Raw genomic sequence first — 24973 nt, 5'->3', positions numbered from 1 at the left:
GCTCATGACTCAGGTGGACCAGTGCAGAAACTGGGAGGACGCAGTAGTACTGTTAGGGTTTTGCAGTGGTGTATTTGCTCCCTTGCTGGATTCACTTGTTGACCATAGTGTGTATGGGTCTTGTATAAATTAAGTTTTTGTCAAGCTTAGGCAACTGAAAGAGTGTAAGAAGCTGTTAGACAAAAGGCCGCACAAATTTGAAAACTAGAAATTATGGGAAGTCTACTTGAGTGTGTATTCATCAGGTTTGTCTTTGTTTTTGAAAACTGTAAAGCAGGCAGTGATTCTTGTACTGTAGATGCTTCCTCTTGGGAGAGGCAAGGTAGAGCAAATTCTTTGTTCCTGCTATGCCCAAAGAGCGTCTGCACAGGGTGCAGGTGTGTGCAAATTAGCACTCATGAAATTCATGACAGTGGTTGCTCTGCACAAAGTTTTCATCTGTGCATAGTGCCTCTGTGGATTTTCAATAGTACCACAAGCTAAAATGTAAAATGCTTCATATATATGAGCCTCGATGTTGCATTGCAGAAGCTTGATTCTAGTTTGATATTATCAAGAAGAAGAATAGTTTGTTACTCGTTTTACATGGATGCACCTATTTCAGAAAGTTTTGTACAGCTTCATTTGGCCTGGCCAGTTTCAGTCTTACTGCATCTGTTTCTGCAGGGTCTCAGAACAGGTTCGTGTAAGATAGAACGACTTTTGTAGCTTGAAGTGTTGGAAGATTAATAACTGAATAGTGTGATTGCTCATTAACATGGGAGCAATGTCCTGCTTTTGGAGTTCACACAGCAGTTGCAGAACACTTTATAGACTATTAAACATACTTTCTATTGATCATTCTTTGAGGAATAACTCCTATAGGTTCCAAACCTTTTGATGCCTTCTGATGGTCTGATTTATGATATATGTAAGAATTGATGGTTTCTTAATGCTAGATGGTAGCAGTACGACTGTGGGGACATTAAGAGGTTAACAGCAAAAGCTTAGTACAGTTGTAGAACCTGTACTGGGAAGATAAAGGTCTCAGCTGTGTTACTGATTTATTTACTGTCTGTCTTTGCAAGGCTTTTGAGACCAACTTTCAGGCTTCTGAATGAGACAGGTAAGAGGTCTTGTGAGAGAAGTTTTTGGTCTGGGGTCGATCTCTGTGTTTGAAATATCAAAACTGTGATTAGCTTTTACTGTTAGCACTGGAAAGTTGATGTGCAAAATGAATGTGGCAGACTAGATTCTTGAGCTGAGAAAGAGCTGAGTGGCAGCCTGAGGGGGGATTGCAGCAGAGACTTGAAGCTTTTCTCACTGGCTGGTGGCAGCTATCACATTCGCATAGCATTGAAGACAAGTATCTGCTGCTGTAAGGCAGAACAAATCTGTTTTAAAGATGGCAGTGGGGATTAGGTACTAGGGGAAATCAGAGGTTTTGCAGTCGTTTGGGAAAGCCTTTTATCATAGGTTTTACATTCATAAGTGTGCAAAAATGGTGGTGGGAGACTTCCAGAATGTATGTGGGAAGAGGCGCTTTGTCAGGAGTATGTTAAAAAAGATAGAAAATGATGCATTTGTGAATTCGGAACTGTTTTCAGTCTGATGCAGAATTTTTAGTGCTAAGAGTGATTTTTAGGCCCCAAGCTGGTTTTATTAGTTGCATAGTGTCATAGTAAGAAAGACTGATTGATTGATTGATTGATTGATTTTCATGGAAAAGAGCTTAGTTTAATACTAGTTCCTGGTTCACCTCCATCTGCAGCAACAGAAGTCTTTGAAGGCATAAAGCTAAACTATCTTCAATTCTGTGATTCTACATATAGTGAAAGATGAGGGAAGATGACTTGAGGGCCCCTTCTGTGGGGCATGGGTGGAAAGGCAAAGGGATTTACTGATTTAGCTTCTAGAACAGTTGTCTCCAATTCATACCTCTGATTCCTTTTCTGTAGTTTAGCCAGTTCTGGGAAGATACAAAAGATTTCATAGTTGTTGAAGTCTTACATAAGACATTTATTTCTCCCTTCTACATATTAACATAAATTGTGCAGGTTAGGTTAACAATATTATGTCTGTATCTGATTTTCCTGCACATTTTCTGGAACTACTAAATCAACAGTTCTTAAGCTGATGACATTGTGCATCTGGATAGTTTTATTTTTTGGTGCTGGTGGTTTGTTTCTTCTAGAAATCCATTTCCAGCTTGGAATCCATTTAGAAATAGTCAAGAGAATAGTCAAAGGAGAAAAAATGTACTTCAAGAAACGTGTCCTGTTCCAGAGTATACTTAGTGATATAACTTGACGTTTTTCTGGCATGTTTGTACTTTTAGTCTGACTACAAATCTGGCTTAACAAAATGGAGCCAAATACCTTCCTTAAGAGTACCCCCAATGGACTGTAATAAATTGCCTGGGAATGTAATTCCAAGCTCAAAGGTCAGAGTATGTGGTTCAGGTCAGGAAACCTTCTGCTTTTCCTGCTCCTTCTTGATCAAGATCTACAGGCATTCCAAAGAGAGTAATTTGATTTTGTAGGATTTATAAATGGATCTGTTTTCATTAAAAGTTATGTTTGACTAATGTCTTACGCTGTTACTATCCATTATGTCTCCCTAATCAGCGCTGCGTATCTAAAGTAAATTCTGAGAGAGTAAGAGAGCTTCATCAGAAGAGTATTCGATCTGAATAGTCACTCATATTTTAAAAACCTTGATTTTGTTCAGGTCTTTTTTTGTGAGGGTTTTTGGTGCTAGAACTGTTTCTCCCTTTTTTTTTTTTTCTTTTTCTTTTTTTTTTTTTTTTTAAACTGATGAATTCTTACTCATCTGCCGGACTTGTATTCTGGGTACAGAGAAGAGGTGCACATTTGCCATTTATTCTAAAGTATGTACTTCGTTGTCTACTTAAGTAGAAAGGATGAGCAATTTGAGAACTGCAGAACACTTCAATTACATTTATAAGTATATAAGCTAATATCTCTTTAAAACACCCTGGGAGTGGAGTGATGTCATGTGCTTGCCTGCACTGTTGTGATACTTCTCTCTATGGCTCTATGAAAAACACAGTAAACCCATTTTTTCTAACTGTTCTTTGTTGTTGATTTGTTTATGCCATTTGAATATTGTTGCCTCCTGAAACAAATATTCAGCGGATTTTTATTGCTTTAGGTCTAGCTGGCTTTTCTCTAACTTTTCAGCCTTTTTCCCGCATCTGACACTTAAGTATTGATTACAAGAAAATGAGATGCACTTAGAGGTTCTATTCATCAGTAAATTATGTTATCATGAATAAACTTGAATAAACATGTTTAATCATATCTTATATTTGCACTCAGGTGTAAAGAAGAAGCCAGAATCTGTTGAAAGTACCTCAGAAGATGAAGATGAAGTTGAAAGACAGAAGGTAAAGTGGTTTAAGATGTTAAGAATTACAGATGTTGCATTGCCTGAATTCTGTAAATATTTGCTATGTTTGTGAGTGGAACTACTGAATTCCATAGGATGGCAATAGAATAGAATTGTATAATTTTAATAGCGAGAGCTGTTGGAACAAGAACTACACAAGAAAAATGATAGGTGGCACATGACTTGATGTCTTTAAGATTACACCAGGCTACCTTTCTGGGGCAGTTGAACACAGCAGGGATAGGCAGCACTGAAATGTGAGGGCACAGAAGTCATACTGGTTGAGCTGATAGTCCCTCTGGCTTTAAAGCTGCCACAGTAAGTTTTCATGTTGCGTGGTGCTCAACATTTACCCCTAACGTCAGCACTGTATGAAATATTTGTGTGTTAAAAAATTGTCCTGTAGACTTTTAACTTTGAAGACTGAGTTGTTTGGTATTGCATGCTTGTTTTTCATTCTTCCTCAGGACAAGTTAGCTAAATAATTTATTGAATTCTTATATGTTAATTTTTATTTTGCTGTATAGATATCAATATAAAATTGTGATTTCAAAGTTATAGTGTGCAATTTCCAGATTATATTATTAGTATGTTTGAAAGTTGAATGTGGGTATTTGCATTTATTTTATATCTAATAAAAAGGAAATCAACTTCTATATGTTAAATGTTAAAAGAACATTGTTATGGATGGAATAATACTGCCCTGACAACCCTGTTTCAACTCATTTATGTGTGTGTCAGCTCATACAGACTTCATTAATGAGTTGTTATATTTGTTGTAGGAAACTTAATTTCATTGTGTACATGGACTATCTTATTTTGTAACAGGCTGAAATGGCCCTACTTATGATGGATGATGAGGATGACGCCAGAAAACATTTTAATTATAAAAAGATTGTAGAACAACAGAATTTGAGCAAGAGGAAAAAGAAACTCTTAATGAAGAAGAAAGAATTACTAGAAGATGACTTCCAGGTAATGGTATACTCCTGATTTTAAGGCTCAGCTAGAACCGTTGTTAATATCAATTATTTTCAGGACAATTTTGGTTTTTTCATATCCTTGTCCTCCCCTACTCTGAAGGAGAAGAACTAGATCTACATTTTCAGGGAGTTCAAGGTTGTTTTCAAAAAGCAAGAAATATACTGACACAGTGTTGAAGGAAACAGACTTAAACTCTGTGTAAGGCAACAAGGTGCTATTTATGCAAGGCCTTGTACATTTTGTTGCCTAATATATTCCTTGGTGTGTTTGTTCTGATGGTTATCCACTGCTGCTTTTGCCCCGGTTGGTTCTTGACAACGAACCTTTCCTTGGTCTGCCAATAGAGGCGCGTACAGGATTTGTACAAGTGTTCACTTGTCTGTTTTACCAATCTTCTGGATCTTTACCTCACACTTGCTGGGATTCTGTGACTGGAGCACTTCCAGGAATGGTGAACAATCTCACGAGCTATGACTCCCTAAGCAGCTCGTATTTTACTGTGTTTGAAAGCTTTGCTATCATGGGTAAAAGTTATCTAAAATAAATACTCCTTTTCTCCCTTCAGGTAAATGTTGCTGACACAAGATTCCAAGCTATGTTTACTTCTCCCCTGTTCAATTTGGATCCTTCAGATCCAAATTTCAAGAAGACAAAAGCAGTAGAAAAGATCTTGGAAGAAAAAGCTCGCCGAAGAGAAGAAAAGGAGCGAGATCTTAAGGAGGCAAGCAAGGGGCAGGAGAACAAGATGGCAAAGAAAGGAGATGTTGCTAAGAAAGGCATAGATCCTGCTTTATCAATGCTAATAAAATCTGTCAAAAATAAAACTGAAGAGTTTCAGGCAAGGAAAAAGCAAAAACTGAAATAACTAAACTTCAGTTTTACTCAGATGTTGACGTTAGTTCCATTCTTATACCTGGCGACACCTATTAAAGTAACTACAGCCTGCTCTGATTCCCATCCACCTAAAATTTTCTGAGAAGTCACTTAATTATGGTGGTGAGTACTGAAGTAACTAGAGCGATAATCAGTCTTTTCTTCTGCCACAACAAATACGTATTTTCAAGGTGTAGATTTCCAGTAATAGTACAAAAAAGTAAGTAAGGAATTGGTGGGTTTGGGGCTGTTTCTTTAGTATCATGCTGTCTCTTAAAGATAACAAAAATGCTGAAGATGGCTACAAAAAGTAGTCATAATTATGGCTGTAATTTATAAATAAGAAAATAACTTCTGCAGAGATTTATTGCTGAGACTAAAGGGTCTTAAAGTTTTTAATTCCACAGAAGTCTGTAAAACATATTTCTGTTGATAAACAAGGTGGTATTGTAACCAAAAATTGAAGAAATTTTGTATACAGGTTTTCTGTACATTTTAAAAGATTACATATATCCTTCACTAATTTCTCCTCTAAATACTTTTAAGACTTCCTGGATAACAGAACTAATTAATGGAAATACTGCCATTTAGAGGTGTTTCATTAATATATGTTGGAAATAAATGGTTTAAATTGGCCCGAAGGAATTTTGGATACTTAGCTGTGTGGTGGTGTTCTGCGCCTGAATGAAATTATGTCAACATTAAACTTCTTGCTATTAATATTGCATTCCCATTAATTTAGTTAGACTTATATAAGATCTTCCATCATTGCAAGTATTAAAAGCAAGAAAGAAATAAAAGCTAGATCTAGATGATACAATTTTAGAAACCCTGTTGTTTGGCCATGTTATTAGTGTTGGTGATGAAGGTATCAGCGGTGCAGGGAAAATACAATAGGTAGAAAATGATCTTTCGTCCCTGGAGTGTGGGGATTGATTTGTCTTTAAGTTTGGGGTTGGGTTAGGGTTTTTTGGGTGGGTTTTTTTTAAGTGTTTGCTGTATGAGCTCTAATGGAAATACAACATTGTATCAAAAAAAGAACTAAAAAGTTAGAAAGAAGGAGCTGAAAGGCAATTTGTAATTTTAAAGAGGTATTGTTAATTTCTGAAACATCCTACTGGAAGTGGCAGGAAGCTTCTGAACATGGGTATACAGTGGAGAACAGCATAGTGATAGTCAGCAAGACAATGAATTTATGAAGAAAGATGCTTTGGGAAACAAAGAGTTTTCCACCAAGGGAAGCATCCCTGCATCAAACGGGAGAACCAATCGGTACTACTTAAGAAACTGTTGTGTCATACAAAAGTGATAAAATGTACATTTATGCATCTGAGACAGACAGTGGATGAGGAGACAAGCCTCCCCAATAATGAAAGATCATATTAATTTTAGAATAAAATTTGCAGCATGGAAAACTAAGTAGTTGTCTGTCTGCAATGCAGTTACTTAAGACTGGCACCTATGGTATGATTTCCAGGTGCCAGAGCAGTGACACCAAGCTGAAAGGATAAAATTTAGACACACCATGTATTTGTACAGATTTTTTCTACGTGTGGTTCATTGCATAGCATATATTTTGTAGGCATATGAAATGCACTAGGGGCAGTAGCTTGAAGTGAACGAGAGTTAGAACTAGGATATGGTGACGGAAGGGCAAGCGTTTATGTACAAAGTGTGTGGAAGACTGGAAAGCTGAGAACAAAAGTGAAAGGTCTGAACAGAAATGCAAGTCAAATGGACCCACCTAGCCCAGCATCTGATCCCTGACAGTGGCCAGTGACAGGAGATGGCAATGGTGCACTTAGAATATTACACCTTGTCAGTGGGGAAGCAGGTACCTTCATAACTGTTCTGTTTCTTTCAGAAATACAGCGTGGGTAGGACTCATGGTCGTAGGTACTTTGTGAAAGCACCATTTTGTAGCTGTAGCAACAACAGAAAGTGTCATTCTGTGTTGGTGCACCAGCAAACGCTGTTCTAATAGCAAGTCCACAGTCTCCCTTAATTTTGTTTAATAATTTGTATGAAAAAGCAAATTTGGTGGGGGATGAAAGGCAACAAACTGTACTGTGTCTTAATCTAACCCTGCCAAGTTCTACCAGATACTTCTGTTTTGATGCATTTGATGTGCGTGCTCTTACAGAGGAGTGTCCTGGCTTGTGCACTAGCAGTAGGCATAGTCTGCTGTGTTTGACTTCCTGGCAGTAGTTGAGTCACTTAAATTACCAGTGCTTTTCTTTTTGGCTCGGTGCTTTTATAACTTTATTGGAAAATCTGTGGCGTCAGTGAATCTCCGCTCCTCTGGAATGCCCAGCTACGCTGAATGACTCATGGGTCCAAAACTATCCAACAGAACTTCTGTACTACTTCAATGCATCTGTCCTTTACAGTAACTTTGCTGGAGGACTGATTGAACAAAAAATGATTACAAAATTATAAATTCATAAATAGTGATGAATTCTTATTGAAATGAAGACGGTGTAAGTTATGCTGTGTCTTTTCTTACATGCACATGTGCTGGCTACCTTCTTTCTTCCATTTAGGAAGCCTAGCCTGTACTTGGGAGTCATAGCAAGACAAAATGCACAAAAATTATGAAGGCAGACTTGACAGTGATTTTAACTATTGGTTGAAAAAAATATTTTGCTGTGTGGTAATGTGTGTTGGGTATCATTTAAATGTTTAATGTATGATAATTTTAACTAATCAGATGTTCTTTTTATTGTTGTTTTTGTTCTCAAGTTGCTGAGTCCTGAAGGGGGGGCATCTTGGTTGGGAAGAACTGCAGGATCTGTCCCAGCATGCATCTTAGATGGGAAATTTTTTGTCTGTAAAATGATTAGGCCTAGAGCCTCTCTTCCCCACCCCCCGACTTTTTTTAAAAAATCAAATAATTACTTACTATGTCCTAATGGCTCAAAGCCCATCATCTAATCTCTATAACTCCAGAACAATACTAACAAAATCTGGAGTGATTTCTTTCTGTGTTTTCAGGAGAAGCGTATCTTCTAAGTCTGATAAGAAGTGGTCATGTCTCATCTAGAATTCCTTGCAATTCATTGGTCTTGGTGTAAACAAAACAAAGGATGTTTTTGACCATCTCATCCTTTTAAACATGAAAATAGGATCTGGAAATTCTAACCTCTGAACTTTAAAATATGATTTTTATTTCTCCCTTTCACTAAATGCCATGTAACCAGCAAACCTGATGGCAATTAAGTAAAAAAAAAACAACCTTAAAAAACAGGACTGTTAAAAGTGAGACAGAACTAATTTTTCTAGCAACTTATGGAGGTCTGGTATAAAGTAGTTTGTCTCCAAGTTGGCAGCCATCAGAGCTCATGCTAGAGTGTAAGCCAGACATTTAAAGATCTAATATTACAAGTGGAAATCACAAGAGGGTTTGATTTATTTAAAAACTGAGAAAGATCAGACAACCAGAGATGAAGAGCCACGTATGTTTTCTATTATTCCTTTCTTCTAAAAATTAAATGTATTATTTCCAATTAATAGCAAGTTGGCTTTTTGTTCATTTCATATTTTAATAGTGTCCAAAAATAACAGTAAGTTGTGCTGTAATATGCTTTTTTAGCAAACAAAATCCAACCAAAATACTGTGGATTTTTTTCGTAATAAAAGTCTTAAAAACTTATGTTATATGTGATATATATTTCAAACTGCTAGAGTGGTTAGGTTGTTTTGCACTTGTCTTAAGTCATGAGTTAAATGCCTCAACAGCAAAAGTAGTAGTTCTGATAGCACAGTAATTGTCATTATTTCATACAATACTTTACATTAGGAAGGTTGCAGTCTTAAAAATGTACCTTTTCATGCACAGGATTATGTTACTGTATTCCTGTAAAAAGCAAGACAAGGTGGCAGAAAGGTCTTGTCTTGTATTTTTCTTTCTGTGCTTGACATACCGTGTTACAAATGGGAGTATTTTTGTCTGGGTTCTGGATCCAATCTAGATTAATGTCACTTAAGGTCATTATTACTTTACATCCTCCTCATCACTAGCATATGAGCAATCCCTACTCAGTACTGTTCCAGCTCTATTTCAGCCATCTGAGACTATGCAAGTTTTAAACAACATTGCTTCTAGCCTCCAGTGAGCACACTGGCAAATCTCCTGTCCCATTCTCGGAGACACCCGATCCAAAGGCTGGTTGCCACGTTGTCGTGGGCAAATGCTCTTGGACTGCATCCCATGCGCTCCTTGGCACTGCACAAATCCCTTGGCTTCGCACTGAAATCCAGCCCAATGCACTTAGACCTTTCTCTTTTTATCCTTCTGGAGTGAGGAAGGAGGGAAAGGACAACTGAGGCAGATGAGGTTTGTATTGACTTCCGACAGCATGAGTCAAAGACCGACATTATAATTCTGAAAAGAAAAACTGCCCGTTGCAGTCAGCAACGTGTGTGGCTGAACCACTGCTCAAATGGGTTGGCAGTTTGACTGTGGAAAATAGAAGTCTGAACAGAAGTGGTTAGCAAAAGGACTAAGAATAGCAAAAGGAATGTTTTAGGGTGGCTGTGACTTCTACAGGTGACGAGTTAAAATAATTCCTGTGGAGTGCAACCCCCTCCCCTAAGCATAAGCTGCTTCAATTCCTCCTTCCCCTGCCTGCTTTCCCCCTTAGTTAATACCAGGGCACTCAAAGAGGGAGCGGGTGTGTGAGCTGCTCTGAGAACAGATGCCATGGGCTTTAGGAGAATTTTGGGGCAGGGCAGGACAGCCTGAGCCATTGGTCCTTTTACTGAAAGAGTTCTGGAAAAGTAATGACAGCAGCACTAGCAGGGAGAGAGCCTGAGAAGATGAGCTGTGATGAATAACGCCTCTGGTGTTGACCTACAGTTGTTCTGAAAGGTGTCCTTATGCCCAGAGGTGGGAAAGAAGGTCAGCAGTTCCCAAACCAACCACAAGTTCAGCTTTTTTGGTGGTTTGGTTTTGGGATTTTTGCAGGTTTCTCATACACGAGTTTTGTATAACAAAACTAAATATAAATGCCTAGGAACCAAAACCATGTCAGAGAGAAAATCAAGCATAGTACATGTGAAATCAGCTTTGGCATTTGTTTCAGTTAGATGAATGGATGCTTTTCTTTAAGCTGTAGTCTGACATTATAATGCCATGAAGGGAAGCAGTTTTCATTATTCTGTATTTTGGTGTCCAAGTGCTTGACTTTGCAAAATAACTGTTTTGTTAGCAGGGTTTTAATTTTATTTTATTATAATTAAATAAAACCCACAACCCTTATGCTCCGTGGAAGCCCATCTGCCTCACAGATGGGTCAGCACGCTCTCAATCCAGCAGACCAGACTGACCACTTGAGTGCATGTCCGAACCGTTAGCAGCGAATGGCAGCATGCCACGCATGGCCCTTGGCGGAATTTACCGAGCCAAAGGGATGCTGCACAAAGTGACAGCTACAGAGTTACTTGCAGCGCTCTTGTATTAATGTCAAAACAGGTGTAGCAGACCAGTGGCACGTAAAAGGAATATAAATCTATCACTAAAGCTAGCTGGTTTTCTTAAGAGGCCCAAGATTTACATTTGACAGCAAAGCAAGTTGCCTTGGTAAGTAAAGATGCATCACAGAATGGCTGCTTTACTTTGCTGTGATTCAAACCTTTGGAAAGGCAAAAGGTACAATATATTGGAGAAGGGTGATGAACTTAAATCACGTATTAAAAGAGATGTAGTTTAAAACTGCAAATTAGGTCCTAATATAAACCTGCACTGTTTTTTGTACCAATCTCAATCTCTCCGAAACGTGAATTTGCTGATAGAGCTTGTGAGCTAGTCTGAGGGGTGAGAATGGGTGGTGTTCTCCTTTTACATCCTGAAGATCAGAACTTCCCCAATATGAGAATAATTTTGCCAATTATTCTTAAAGCTTCATAGTGAACTTGAGTATCCTGAGCTCTCTTTGTTGCAGTTGGATCAGTACCCCAGAATCTGAAGAGGAGGAAGTTGTGAAGACTGCCCTGCTGAAATTGTATCATACCTTGAGTGCAATAAAACAACTTTGGTTTGGACTTAAATCGTTACCCACGGAGAGCTGCAGAAAGCAACCGTGCAGGTCAAACCCCATAAAAATAATGAGATGATAAAACATGTGGAGAAAACTTAGTCCAGGATTTACTTAGTCACCAGCTTGGCCTGTTTTTCCAAAAGATGTACTTTTAAATTGTCGTATTTAAATCTGCAGCATGCTTTGTGTGGGTGTGAGGAGAAATGATCTCTGACTCTGAAAACCACTGTTCTGTGAGTCCTGGCTTCCCAGAGCGGTGGATGAGGAGATGACTATCCTGCTACAATGGCCAGTACGTACCCAGTACGCATATAACTCACTTTCCATCTTTAAGGAATAAAGACAAAACCTTGCGGGGATTTACTGCTAGTGATTATTTTGGCAACAGCTGATGAATACATATTTTAAGTTTCGTTTCTCAAAAGTCCTGTGTCTTATGATTTGGCCCCCATCGAGTTACAACTGTGAAAGCTGGCTGAGAGAAGATCGCAATCGCACCGAGCTGAAGTTTTTTGAGGTGCGATGGAACAAGTGTTGGAAATAACTGTGTGTGGGTGTTGAGCAGCCGGGAGTATGTGGAATGCTGTTTAGACAGGTCCAGGATGCTAGAGTATTTTCCTCATGTGAAGTGGCTCATTATCTGGAAAAAACATTATTTTACTGGCTGCAAGTCAAAGAAGGGGCCTTTTCATATGCAGAGGAAACAAGCATGCCTGTAGAAGACTGCAGGCTTATTTATGCTACCTGCAAAGATCAGCCAGTCTTTCAGGGGGATTAATAATGTGGTATCTGAGCAGATTGATTCCAGCCTTTACAATGGCCTTGAGATGCTAATTCTCTTTTTGCAGGCAATCATTCAGTTAACAGTTCCTGTTGTACTTGGTGCATTCAGCTGCTTTCTCTGTTGCAAGTCATTTCTACAAAGTTCCTAAATGAAACTGGAATGGTCAATATAGGGCAATGGTCAATACATTTCGTGCTTGCCTTTTTTGTTGTTCCCTTCTCTTTTCTTTTTTCCCCCCACATAGCCACTTCCCAGACAAATTCTTTAAGTGCTAAGTTTGTCTTGAATTGATTGTTGAAGGTTGTCCTTTCATCTGGGTCAAAAGAGATAGGAGAGGGATGTGAGTCTTCTCTTCTATAGCCTTTTCTCAGCATCTCTGTCCTTACCAGGTGTCTGAAGGCACTGAAACCTCTTAACCCAGAGGTTCAGCTCTTTGTTGCCAGGAATGCCTCCTTTTGTGAAGCAAAGACAGAGTGGTTTTGTGAGGTCGGGATCTCTTTTTTCAAAGCGGCTCTCCTGGTGCCCCGCAAGAAGCTAAAGAATTACTAAAAAGGAGATCTAAGCCATGCTGAAAAGCCTGTCTTTCTTGTCTTTTACTATTAAATTGAATATTCTGTCACTGCACCTGAGGGCCACAGCTTAGCACCTCCAACTCCAAATTCTAGTATGCCTTGAAGTGGAGCAGCTGAATAATTACTTCACTACAGGTTTCTTAATGAAGTTATGTTTTCTTATAAATGAAAATCCACCAGTCTTGGATGAGTTGTAACTAGCAAAAGTATCAAATGGTTTCTCCCTTGGTTTCTCCCTTTTCTCTGTACTTTGTCCACATCGTTGTAACAAACCAGTATCTGAATTTGCCCCTGCCCATGGCAGGGGGGTTGGAACTGGATGATCTTTAAGGTCCCTTCCAACACACCGTTCTATGACTCCATGAATGTAAGTGGTCAGATACGTGGGCCTGATTTGACAGAACCTCATAGATGCATACAGTGTTGCCTAGACTTACTCAAAGAAGCTCCAGAATTTCTCTCTGCAAGGCATTTCCTCAGTGGAGGAACTACAGGACATGTATAGAGCACCCACCCTAACCCTGTTTGATGAGTTTATACCGCTGGGTCTGAATGGGAGTTGTGAGGCAGCAGAGAGAGGCTGGACTTCATCTTGTTTCCCTGAGCCGAGGCAAATGATTTTGCTTGACAGGGTGTTAAGCAACTCACTGAGTTTAACAGCAAACACATACGCCTTGCACGCAGCTCCTAATTGAGTATTGCTCACACCTCTGGAGCAGAGCACTTCTCAAAATCCTGGTCAAAGACGTTTCCAGCTGTGTTGTGTTAAAATGCTTCTTGTGGGGATGTGCTTGTACCTGCTTGAATGTCTGTGGGTCTGCCTGACTGCAGATGCATTTAAATTCTTGCTGAGCACGTGGGATCACCCCACTCAACATTTGGTCAAAAAAAACCCCAAAAGTATTCCCTCTCTGAGCTTTTCTTTCAGGAAATGGAGGGTGTCGGTATTAAAACAATATTTTAAGTTCCAAGAACTAATTTAGACATGTCTGCATGCTTACCTCAGATTTTATTTAATTAATGGTTTAATTATAGTACAGCAAGTAAGATGAAGCCTCACTGAAGCCTCTGGGCTTGAACAGCCACTTTTATTCAGAATAAATTAAGGCAGCAAATAAGCTGGTTATCAAATCAGGAAGTAATGCTAGTAGACTCTGCTTTGAAACACAAAGTGCAAGAAATCTAAGATAATCAACAAGAAATAGAACAAAACTAAAACCAGGCGTTAAAACACAGCTGGAAACTTTTGTAAAAGGAATAAAGGAAGTCTTTCACTTCAAACCTGTACACTGAGGAATGATTTACAGAATGAGATCACCTTTTTATTGGAGTAGCAACACAAATCTAGAGAAAAGCAAGGACCAGAAAATAGGAAAAACACCAGAAATACTTAGCCAGTTTGGAAACTGTCACTGGCAGCAAGGGACAAATTAAGTAAAAGCCTCAAAAAGACAAGTGAAAACATTTGGATTTGAAATCCAGTTCTCCTGGAGAATAGGGTAGGACCAAACATTGACAACATTTTTAGCTTCCCCCCCCCCCCTAAAGCAGGGCTCCATGATCACGCTGTCCATCCATCAGTCTGTCAGCCTACCTTCGTAATTTGAACCTGCTGGCCAACTTCAAGGAGATTTGACAGGAGGGTCAAGTCACAATATGTGTAGCTGACTTTCAGCCACATGTGCCGCCTCTTTCTTAGCCAACAGACAGGAGGGGTGGACAGAGAAAGGGAAAGTGGGGGGAAGAAGGTGTGTAGGACCTTACACAGGTCGTAGATTATTGCACAAGATCAAATCAAAGCTGCTTTCATAGTGGCCAACATTGTGTGTCAGAGAAAGGTTGCAGCCAGAAGGCAAGAGCGTTGCAATACTTCTGCACAACACCCTCCTCCTCCCCCCAAATCAGATTGTCCTAGCTCAAATGTGACTATTGCTGCCTGAGAGGCAAAGCAAGTACTTTGTGGAATCTTCTTGGTTCACTTCAGCATCGCTGTCAAGAATAACGAGGACTTTTAAAAAAATAATTGGCAACAGAGCAACTCACAACTGGGATTTGGACCTCACCATAAGATCTGTGAAAGGAGGCCAAGGATTTTCTAAGGGCTTGTGGACTTCACGTTACTTCCTTGTAGTTTTATCCAACAGAAGAGGAAGCACCTGGTAATGTGGAAGACAAAAGCTGATCTCCATAAGCCACATAGTTTTGTGTGCCAAAAATGTGTGTTGAAAAAGGAGACTTGCATTTGTTCTTGACATCTTTTTGCATGGCTAAAAAAAATTTAAGGCAGGTCATTGAAACAAAATCACATCAATAGTACAAAAATTAATGGAAGCACTATGTTATTTATTGGGAGAAAAGACATAAAAGGGGTTTCTGTGATTACAAGCAGGCCAGAAACAAGCCTTCTGAGTGCCTGGGGAAGATCCTACACAGAAAGATTAGGACACAGTGGAGGTGGAATAAAGTCTGGGGGTAAAAAGGTTAGTTTCCACAATTTTTGTTCGGCTCTTGGCAGTTCAGTGCTCAAGTTTCTGTTAATGTTTAATATATGATATAACTTGTGTGCAACGTGGTGGCCACGGGCTAAAATACATTCACTACATATGCAACTGAGACCAAATTATGTTTGTCTTGTGTGGTAATGATGGTATGAAGTGTACGTAATCTATTACTGGTTATTATTTGCTTTGAAATGTATTTTGGCTAGTGAATGAAATCAGTGTCAGAGGAAGTACTGTTTCTACAGTACAGTTTCTACAGATTTGTAAAAATTCCCTGTAAAGATGTAGTTTGGCTGAAGCAGGTCAGTTCCTGACAGCTTGTTTGCGAAGAGCAAATGATACTGTTCACTGTGGCAGGAAGCACAGCCACAGCTACACGTGCTCACTTTTAGGAAAAGAAAAATGGGGAGAAGTTGAAATCTGTTTCTTCTAGAGGGGTCGAGAGAATCTTTTATACAAAACACATCCTATCACTGCTCACATTGGAGCTTGAGCGAGAGATCAGGGAAACCTCTTTAGTGAATTCTGCAAAGAGAGCCACCGTGTCTTGATCTTGTAAAAATTTCACAGTTTCAACTTGAAAAAGCTGACCTTTGCAAATGAGAATTTGAGGTGTCAGCTAAGATAAATGTACTCGATGATCTAATCAAGTCCATAAGGACATCTGGTCTCATTTCCCAGTCCTACAAAGAGCAGGGGCTCTGAAGTGCGAAGGCAGGAACTGCAGGCAACGGGGACTGGGCTAACGAAGCATGCACACAGCTGGCTGCTGAGGCTCACATCTACATGATGTGATGATCATCTGAGAAGTTATCAAGGAAACAGGGCTTAGCTATGCTCTCCTTCCTGGGAACGTAGCTTTACAAAATGATGTTGAGTCTCCTTTACAGCAAAGCGTACTGAAATTCTCTTCTAACAGTATCTCTCTACCAGTACACGACTCAAATGCCCATTGAAGCAGAAAGATGTAAAATACCCAATTATTTTGTAAGTTTCCTGATAGGACTATTACAAAATGGTTTTGTCATCAATAAATTTTGTTTTGTTTCAGTCAGCTATCAGAAGTCACTCATCTCCTGGGCGGAGGGTGAAGAGCCCCGAACCACAACCCAGCTACTCACACACAACACCCCTCAGGGACTGGGCACACTTGGTGTAGAGGTTTTGCTCGGTGGAAAGAGCCGTCTGTGAGGAAGTTACCCAAGGGGCGGGAGGGAAAAGAGGCCTGGAGGCCTAGCGGCCCGGGAAAGGCGGCCGGGACAAGCAGGGCGCTCCCCCCGGCTGCTCCTGCCCCGGCCGCGCAGCGCCCCCAGCAGCCACCTTCCCCTCGGGGAGGCCGCGGTCGCCATTCCCACCACCTCCTGGGGAAGCTGATGCCCCCCCCCGGGCCTGGCCGCTGCCTGCTCTCTCACAGCCGCCTCCCGAGCCACCCCGGCCAGCAGCGCCCGCCCGACAAGCAGCGAGCGAGCCCCGGCACGCTCCGCCCGCCCCGAGGGGAGGAGGCGAGAGGCGCCCTTCAGCTGCCCGCCCCCGACTGGTGTTCCCGCGGCAGCTGGCGCCGCATTCGCCTTCCGAAACGCCAATCAGCGCTGACGCTCTTTCCGGTCGGCTGGCTCGCTTCGCCCAATCGGAGGGGGCGGCGGGCGGGACGCCTCATCCTCACCGAGGCAACGGGCGGGCGGGTGGTTCCGGGTGTGCGCGAGGCTGACGGCGGCGGAGGGTGAGTGCTTGGCGCCTGGTGCCGCCCTGCCCCGCCTTAGCCCGCCGCTCCCCGCCTCCCCCGGCCCGGCCTCTCGCACTTCCCCGCGCCCGCTTACCCCCGCGCCGGGGCTCCGCGGGCCGTTATGGGGTGTAACGGCCGCGCCGTGAGGCGGCCGTGCGGGCTCCAGCGGTCCGCGCGCCGCCGGCGGGGGCTCCTCTGGGTGACGTCACCCCGCCGCGGCGGCCCTACCTCCGGGGGGGGGGGCGATGACCCCGGGCGTCGCCATGGCGATGGTGGGGCCGGCGGCCGCCGCCTGCCTGAGGCGGTAACGGGGCTGGGGGGCCGCGGCCCCTCCCGCCGTGCGGCCGCCCCGGCCTCCTCCGCCGGCAGCGCTGGGGGGCTGAGGCAGCGAGAGGCCGTCCGGGCCCCCCAGGGGTCTCCGTGGGGCGGCGGCCGCACTGGGCGAGTTTCTCCCACCCCCTAATAAAAGTTTCTTTTCTACTTTTGCTCCATGGCTGTCGGTTGCTCGTTCCCTGTTAGCTTCCCGGTTACCGCTGGTCCCTCAGGGCTGCCGGGGGCTCGGCTGCCCGCGGGCGCCGTGAGGCGCTTCCCTCTCGGCCTGCTGCTCCTCGGGCAGCCCCGCTCCAGCCTCTGACTGAAACACAGAGCTCCGTTCTGCCGGGGTGGGGACGGGGACGTCCCCGTGCCCCCCTCCCCCTCCCTGTGCCGCATCCGTGCCTGCTTTATGGAGCAGTTTGCTGTGCCTCGAGTGTTAGCAGGGCTTGGAGTTAGGGGGGAGCAGTGCCGGTCACCTCAGACTGAGGGAACAGCTGTAGCGGCCTTGCCAAGCACACTGGGAATGGCCAAGCAGCACTTTCTACACGCATTAGTTACATTTTCTGAGTGCCTGTGTAGGATTCAGAGTTATTTTTTCAGTTCTGTGTTTTCAACTACTTTGATAAAAGCGTTGTGGTTCATGTTCTTCAGGAGTGGAACTGGGGTGTGTATTCCTCCACCGTTTCTGGGTCTGCACAGGTGTTCAGCAGTGAGCTGTGTAACAAGGAGGGATGAGGTCAGAAGTTTAAATGTGTGACAGCAAGGGAGGAGAACAGATAACTCCAACAAGACGCTAGAGAGGGAAAGGTTGAGTCCAACGAGAGCTTACAAAGTGAAGCTGCGGGTTTGTGAATGAAATTTGAAAGGACTTGAAGAACAGTTTGAGGTGGAAGGGGTGTTATGAAATGAAGAAAATTATTCAGATAGGTTGATTATACTTTGTTTGGTAAAAATAAGTGAATCCTCAGACCTGAGCATGTGCAAAAATCTAATTAGGGTTTTCAGTCTGGAGTTAACGCTATTAGTCTTTAAGTGGCACCTGTATCTTCATTTTCAAAGCCAGTTTAACTAAGCATCACTATTGCTTTCACTATCACCACACTATTTCTTCCATTTCTGCAGGTGTATAGGTTCCTCACTTGCTCCTGTGTCATTTTGCTTAAGTCTTCATCATCCCCTTGTTTCTGTAATGACATTCTGTGTGGTGTGATAAGATGCAGCAACGCAAGAGTTTGTAGGAAGCAGGCTGTGTTTCAGCTTACAGCCTGTACCCATGGCTGCCCGAACTTTCTTCATTATTATTAGAAAAAAGGATGTAAATGCAGTGATTAGGACTTTAATTTTACTCTGAAGTTTATACAGCAGACCATTACAATGGGATATAGTCCATAAATGCTTTTTCTTTCTGTAGAGTCTCTGTATTTGTAGTGGTCTTTATTTTGTATAAATACGTATATTTATAGTTATAACAACAAGTTCATATTTAATTTTAAAATGCAAATTTATAAATATGTTAAGATACTGATACACATTTAGCATCTAAGGAACAATGAGTGGAAATAAATAACTTCCTAGAAAGCTATGATAATTTTCTTTATTGAAAAGATGATTGTGGTAAACCAACAACTTTGTCTGTTCTGCCTCAGTGCTGAATCTTGCTAAACAGCATTTACATTGTTTTGGTTGTTTAAATGGAGTGGTATTTAATTACTGGAATAAGCCATATAGCATTTGCAAAATCTGTGGTTCAAATCCTATGTATTAAACCTCTCATTTTTTTAAATTCTATTCGCTTTCTAGTATTCCTAGGTTACAAATAGTCCCTTTCAATGTGGTAGGAGTGAAAGACATATTGGGCTTCTTAATATGTTATAGAGGTCTTCTCTGTTCGTGCATTAACACTGTATGTTTTTTCATTTCCTGAATTAATTCAACTTGTAGAATATCTGGTTTTAATTTTACCTGCTGAACTAGAGAAACAGTATTTTGTCAGGATTTTAGGCTGTGGATAAGAGGAGCAGTAAATACAGTGAATTTCTTTTGTGACTCCTGAAAAATACATTGTTCTGTACTTTAACTTGTGAGCTTTTTTGTTTTGTATATTAGAAAATACTGACAGTTTTTCCATTAACTGTCTGTAAATGTTAAATTAGATTAACATTTTAAAGGTTAAGATCAAAACCAAATAGGGTTACTAAATTATCTGAGATTAATTTAAGCATGTTGTGGTTCACTAATAATCCTTAGGCTTGTCTAGGCAAACTTTCACTGGTTTAGGTTTATTTGGCATTTTTTTAGAAATACTTTGCCATGAAAAAAAGTTAGTGTCTTTCCATCCCTCCCTCCCCCCCCCCCCCCCCCCCCCCCCCCAATTATTGGAGAATAATAAGATTAAGGAATGAAAAAGTATGGAAGAGTAGAGCAAAAGCAAGGAAAAGGTACAGCATTTTTAAGTGTTACTCACATGCCACGATTCTCTTGAGCACAATTTCGTAAATTCTTATATGACTATTGAATTTGTGTTAATGCATGGTTTCTATATCCCCTACATGGAATGTAGACGCAAAATCTCACAGGCAGATGCCCTCATGTGATTTGAGGATAGGGGATTCTCTTGTGCAACCACATATACAATATTTCAGCTTTTGCCAGCATTGCTACAGTGCTGCTTAGGACTTTCCACACAAGCAGGGGACGACACTTCTAAGACGTAAAGATTGTGGTTATGGAGCATTATCACATTAAAAACTAGTTAAGCGTGATGGGTGGAGAATAAGTTGTACTGTTGAATAAAAGGAGACCATGGGAAGCAGCTTTCTCTTAGTCATGGGCAAGCTTTATATCAATAATTCCCTACAATGTCTGGAAAGATCATTAGGTTCAAGTTAAGTTGTAACGAAAAGGCTGCTTTCAACTTGCAACATGGACTTTGATTATTTTAAGTCTCATTAATACTGGTAGCTAGGGAAAAGGCAGGACTTAGAAGCTTATTTCAAGAGGCATACTCTCCTTGTTGCAAACCTCTCTTCCAACGTTTCTTTCTGAAGTTATTTGTATGAAATTTATTTCTTGAAATCAGTATCTAATGTATGCATGTGATCTGATTTTAGGATGATTCTTCTCCAGAGTTTATTTTTGAATGGAAAGGTGCTCTTTTCCAGTAGAAGATGGTGATCCTAATGTATGATCATGGAGAAGGGGATAAGTTCAGTAGAAGTGTTACCTTCCAAATCGTCTCAGGTTACAGCTGTAAAAGTGGTGGTCAAAGAGCCCGAAACAAAGCAAACCCAAAGAGGGAAACGAGTGGGATTTGTGCTTGTCCATGCAGGTAAGCTGCAGAAGCATAACAGCCGGAATGGAAATAGTGCATATACAAACTAAATATCCACTCAAATTTTGTATTGACTTTGGACTACTAGTATGTTAATGAAGTGATATTAACTTTGGGTGTAAATCTGGGAGTGAAGAGTTTGATTGGAAGTTGCATTGGCTGGAGGATCTTGGAAACTGTTAATAAAAATGTACGGCTTTGGGTGTTCTGAATGTTTTTTTAATTTTTCTTCTTGACAAAGAAAACCCCAAACAAAATCCCTAAATTTAAATGGTTATAAAATGTCAAATTATGCAGTTATCTGCTAAACTTGGGAAACCTACAAAATATGAGAGATCTTTCAGTCTATTTCTTTATACTATATAGGATCAAACATAGCTGTTTCATTACTGACTTTTCTTATATATATATATATACACATATATATATAAAAGCTGTTTCTTATTTAACTTGTCCATAAGTACAGTCTAGTTAAGGTTTTTTGAAACCTCCTTAGGTCATTTGTTGCAGAACTTGTTTTTTTTTTTACCATTTTGAAAGTTTGCCTCCAAGTCTAATGTTTTTTTATCTTGCTTGTATTTAAGAGAATTACTGTTTATTTTTTCCACATGTAATGAAGAGGTCATCTATTCAGATGTGATACAAAAATGATGTTATGTGTGTCTTGCTCAATTTTTTTTTTTGATAGGTTCTTTCATAAATACTATTAGTCTTGAAAATATTAGCGATGCTTGTATCTGGTTGTGTATTTGTTATAGCATATGTATGATGGCATGAGGTGAAATTGAGCAGGAGTAGCCTGGTGACACCTAAAATACTTGAAAACCCGACATGCTACTTGGTTTATAAAATCCTTAAGGTAAAAAAACCCTAAAAACCTCAAAGAAATTATTCTGGGTTGATATTTGATGACTCTGGTATATATTTTAAGAGCAAATAGAATTGTTCAATATATTGTCCTTTACTGGGTTACTTTGTTTAAAATTCTTCTTTTTCTTTTGCTAGTACTGTTAGAACTTACTTTATTAGAGTTTCTCAAAGCTAACGTTTCTAAAGGTGAGGAAAGGAAAGGTGAGATAAATATAAACATATTTTTCAAGTTCAAAGTATGCAAAACCAGAAGAAATGGAATTTAAATATTGGTGTGCTAGTATTGTCTGTTATTTTTCTGATGCTGCATTTAGTCAAATAGCAGGCATTTGTAAATTTTTCAGGTATTGAAGCAGGGCACAGTGGGTGAAAAACAGGGCAGAATAAAGACTGAAAATGAGAAAAAGATGAAAAAAAATTATATGATTGTTGTTATTTTAAGGAACTCTTCTGCTTCTGAAGTCGGAGTAATGAGCTCTAAAAATGTAGCGCAAACATGAGAAGATGAACAGAATGGTAACTGCAAACTTGCAAATCAGTGGTCAAAAGGAAATTGCAGTTTGACTTAAACCTGAGTTTTTTGCCCAATAATGGACAATAAATAAAAAAGCTATGCTGGAAGTCCTCCAAGAATGAGCAAAAAGCGAGTCTCTTGGACAGTGTTTATAGAAAGAGATTGTATGATGCTGAGACTTACAGCTGTGTGCTTCTGCATATATGCTCTGTATCCTATATTTTACTGAATGTATTTGAATCAACGTTGGAATGCATAAAATTGTTAAACACTGATACAAAAAGGAAATGCCAATGTAATCCAGATTAAGGAAGGCTGTATCTGCCTCTGTCTTAATTCTTTATGCGGACCAAAAGCTACAGTTTGGCAGGTAGTGTAATATCTTCTCCTTTTGCCTTAATTGTAGGTGCAGGTTATCATTCCGAATCCAAAGCTAAAGAATACAAGCATGTGTGCAAAAGAGCCTGTCAGAAGGTATGTCTTACCAGCTGTACGGTCTTGTAGTGGGTATACAAGAAATGTATTCGGTAGCACTGTCCCTTCAGTGTGAATGGCCCTGTCTGCGTTGACTACTCAGACTGTATGTGTTTCTAGAGAGAAAACGGAGCTGTAACAGTTAATATGATACAGAGTCAGTGCAGCAACATTCCCATCAGTGGTGGCAAACAGCAGACACCAAAGGAACAGGGTGGCAAAAGGAGAAGGTTATGTGGTACCTATACTGAGTATTCCTTCAGGTTCATGCACTGTTTCCGAGGCTCTGGGGTTGCTGGTGCCAAGTATGGTGTCTGGATTTTTCTTTCATCAATGTCCGCTGTTTTTGGAATTTATTTAAACTAGCATCCAGATTGTTCTGTGAATGCAGGGATTTCTAGAATTCTTTTCTTCTTGATTTAACTTAATAGGAGGGGAGGTAGAAACAGGAAAAAAAAAAAAAGAAAAAAATTAAAACTCTCTTCCCAAAGCTGGAAAAGGAGAAATGGCAAGATTTTCCATTGAAATTATTATTTTTTTATCTCCTCCAAGATCTTAGCTTTGTAACTGGCAAGTCCTGTCTGCTGAGTGTTGAATGAGAAGCTGAAAGACCTGTCTCCAAAATTTCTAATGCCTTGTGCTTTCTCCAGGGAGAAGGAGCTGGGGAGCTTGGCAGGCTTTTTACAAGTCTTAGAGCTGGCCTCTGACAACTATCACTTCATCTTACAGTTCTGTTGCTCAATCCTAATACTGATCTAATTTTGTAATGAGAAGCCTCAAAAATCATCCAAATTTAACACTATCTTCATTAAAGTTGTGCATTAACCCTGATGATGTTGTTTTCCAGCTAATTATGTGTGAAAAAAGGTTGTTTGTCATAGAATCTTAAGTCTAATTTGAGACTCCTTATGGTTCCTTAAGGTAGGTAGCCATCATAAACAACTTCCATGAAGAACAAACAGTTGCAGGTTTGTCTTGCAACTAAAGATGCAGCCAGTTGTTTTCTTGGGTTCCCTGAGAGAACTTGAGTGTGGGGTCTTGTCCAGTATAGATCTAAGAAATAATAAGCTCCAGAAGTTCATTTCTGTGTGTGTATATAATTTGACGATAACTATCTTATTTGATTTGATTTTGTGTGTTTGCATTCAGATGAGGTTGTAGATTCTGTTCAATTTCATGACAGTTGCACGAATATATGGTACTAGGGATTTTTGTTGAATCTTGGAAGGAAATTAGAAACTTCTGGACTGAAACATTATGTGTTTGAAGACACCAGATATAAGAATTTATTTTGCTATAAATTTGATCACACAGTAATTGCTACTAAATGCAGTGTTGAAATGTTAGAGTAGTAAAATCATGTGTTCAGATCTGCCCTTGCAAGGTACATACTGACTATTTCTAGTGCTTCTTACTTTTATGCCCTCTTACATCGTAAACTAACTTTGTGAAGATTTTGTTTTGTACAGGACTAGGAAAATGTAGGCCTTAGTCACAGAATATTAGAATTTCCTAATCAACTAAAAATTCTGTTTTACAGGCAATTGAAAAGCTACAGGCTGGTGCTCTTGCAACAGATGCAGTGACTGCAGCACTTATAGAATTAGAGGTATGATTTCTGACTAGTAGTAAATGTCTCTCAGATAGATTGCCAGATTTTTCTGTAGGAAGGTATTAATTCAAACGGAAAATTACTGAGATTTGCATTTCTGTGGTACACTAATTTTATCTTTTGCTTTTCCACTATATTTTGGAGTAAATTTATTTGAAGACTTTCTAAAGATGCAAACTGAATAAAAGTTGTCTAGTTGGTGCAGTTTGGTTGTCATCTTGCCTTATCAGATAGTCTTTACAGTCATTAAAGGCTTATTGAACACTTTGTAGGGAACTTTATTTCTGACTTACTGAGCTACCGGCAGACTGGCTCTGCTTCTTAGGTAGGGAAAAACATCATGCTACTGGTCACATATGTTAACTAGAAATTCTAGGGTGACTCCTCATTCCTTTTGTTTTTCTTTAATGTTTCACACTGAATTATGCTTCATTTCTTGAAATTATGATCCAAAGAATTTAATGTAGTTAGTCTGTAGTAGTTCTATTAACACTGTCATGTAGTAATTATATTGAGGTAACTGAGTCTGCCGCCTTGGGTTGTGTTATTCATAACTTTTTCAGTTCTTCAGGATAATTCTACAGAAACAATGCATAAATTTAATGCTGCTTGTCTCTCCATCCAATTAAAGTACTCTGTGAAAATGAAGTAGGAATTTTATGTTCTTATTTGTCCCACAGCATACTTTTGCTATGTGCTTAAATGAATGCACTTCCCAAAGGCTTTTTTCTTACATTTTTTACTTTGTGCATGTATAATCTCTGACAGTATAAGAGACTAGAAGCAAGCTGTTCAGAGAAATGTGACTTCAGTGTAAGATAATCCTTTTCCTTTATTTCTGATTTTTATGACAAAATATGTGTAGAAGAATAGGACAAGTAATGCTTTTATTACAAAATGGTACTCGTTAATTAAGATAGACAGTCTTGATAATGATTAAGAGGTGAGCACCTGTTTGTGAGGTTTTTGGAGGAGTGTCTTTTTGGAGTGGT

General features: G+C 40.2%; 2 protein-coding genes across 7 annotated transcripts in view; both read left to right on the top strand.

Moving 5' to 3' along the window:
• ESF1 (ESF1 nucleolar pre-rRNA processing protein homolog) overlaps positions 1 to 8899 on the top strand; it is a 37846-nt gene extending 28947 nt beyond the window's left edge. For both annotated transcript variants that reach the window (XM_080408509.1, XM_080408508.1), the window contains exons 12-14: positions 3321 to 3388; positions 4219 to 4365; positions 4940 to 8899. In XM_080408509.1, coding sequence (XP_080264635.1) covers positions 3321 to 3388; positions 4219 to 4365; positions 4940 to 5239 — 515 coding nt within the window. In that variant the 3' untranslated portion in view covers positions 5240 to 8899. The remainder of the gene's footprint in view (positions 1 to 3320; positions 3389 to 4218; positions 4366 to 4939) is intronic.
• An 87-nt stretch (positions 8900 to 8986) lies between these two features.
• TASP1 (taspase 1) overlaps positions 8987 to 24973 on the top strand; it is a 96422-nt gene continuing 80435 nt past the window's right edge. For all 5 annotated transcript variants that reach the window (XM_080408517.1, XM_080408514.1, XM_080408516.1 and 2 more), the window contains exons 1-4: positions 8987 to 16862; positions 20291 to 20508; positions 22302 to 22369; positions 23910 to 23978. In XM_080408517.1, coding sequence (XP_080264643.1) covers positions 20364 to 20508; positions 22302 to 22369; positions 23910 to 23978 — 282 coding nt within the window. In that variant the 5' untranslated portion in view covers positions 8987 to 16862; positions 20291 to 20363. The remainder of the gene's footprint in view (positions 16863 to 20290; positions 20509 to 22301; positions 22370 to 23909; positions 23979 to 24973) is intronic.

Source organism: Falco punctatus (assembly GCF_963210335.1).
Source record: "Falco punctatus genome assembly, chromosome: 12".
Lineage (NCBI taxonomy): Eukaryota > Metazoa > Chordata > Aves > Falconiformes > Falconidae > Falco > Falco punctatus.
This window is presented reverse-complemented; position numbering and strand designations above follow the sequence as displayed.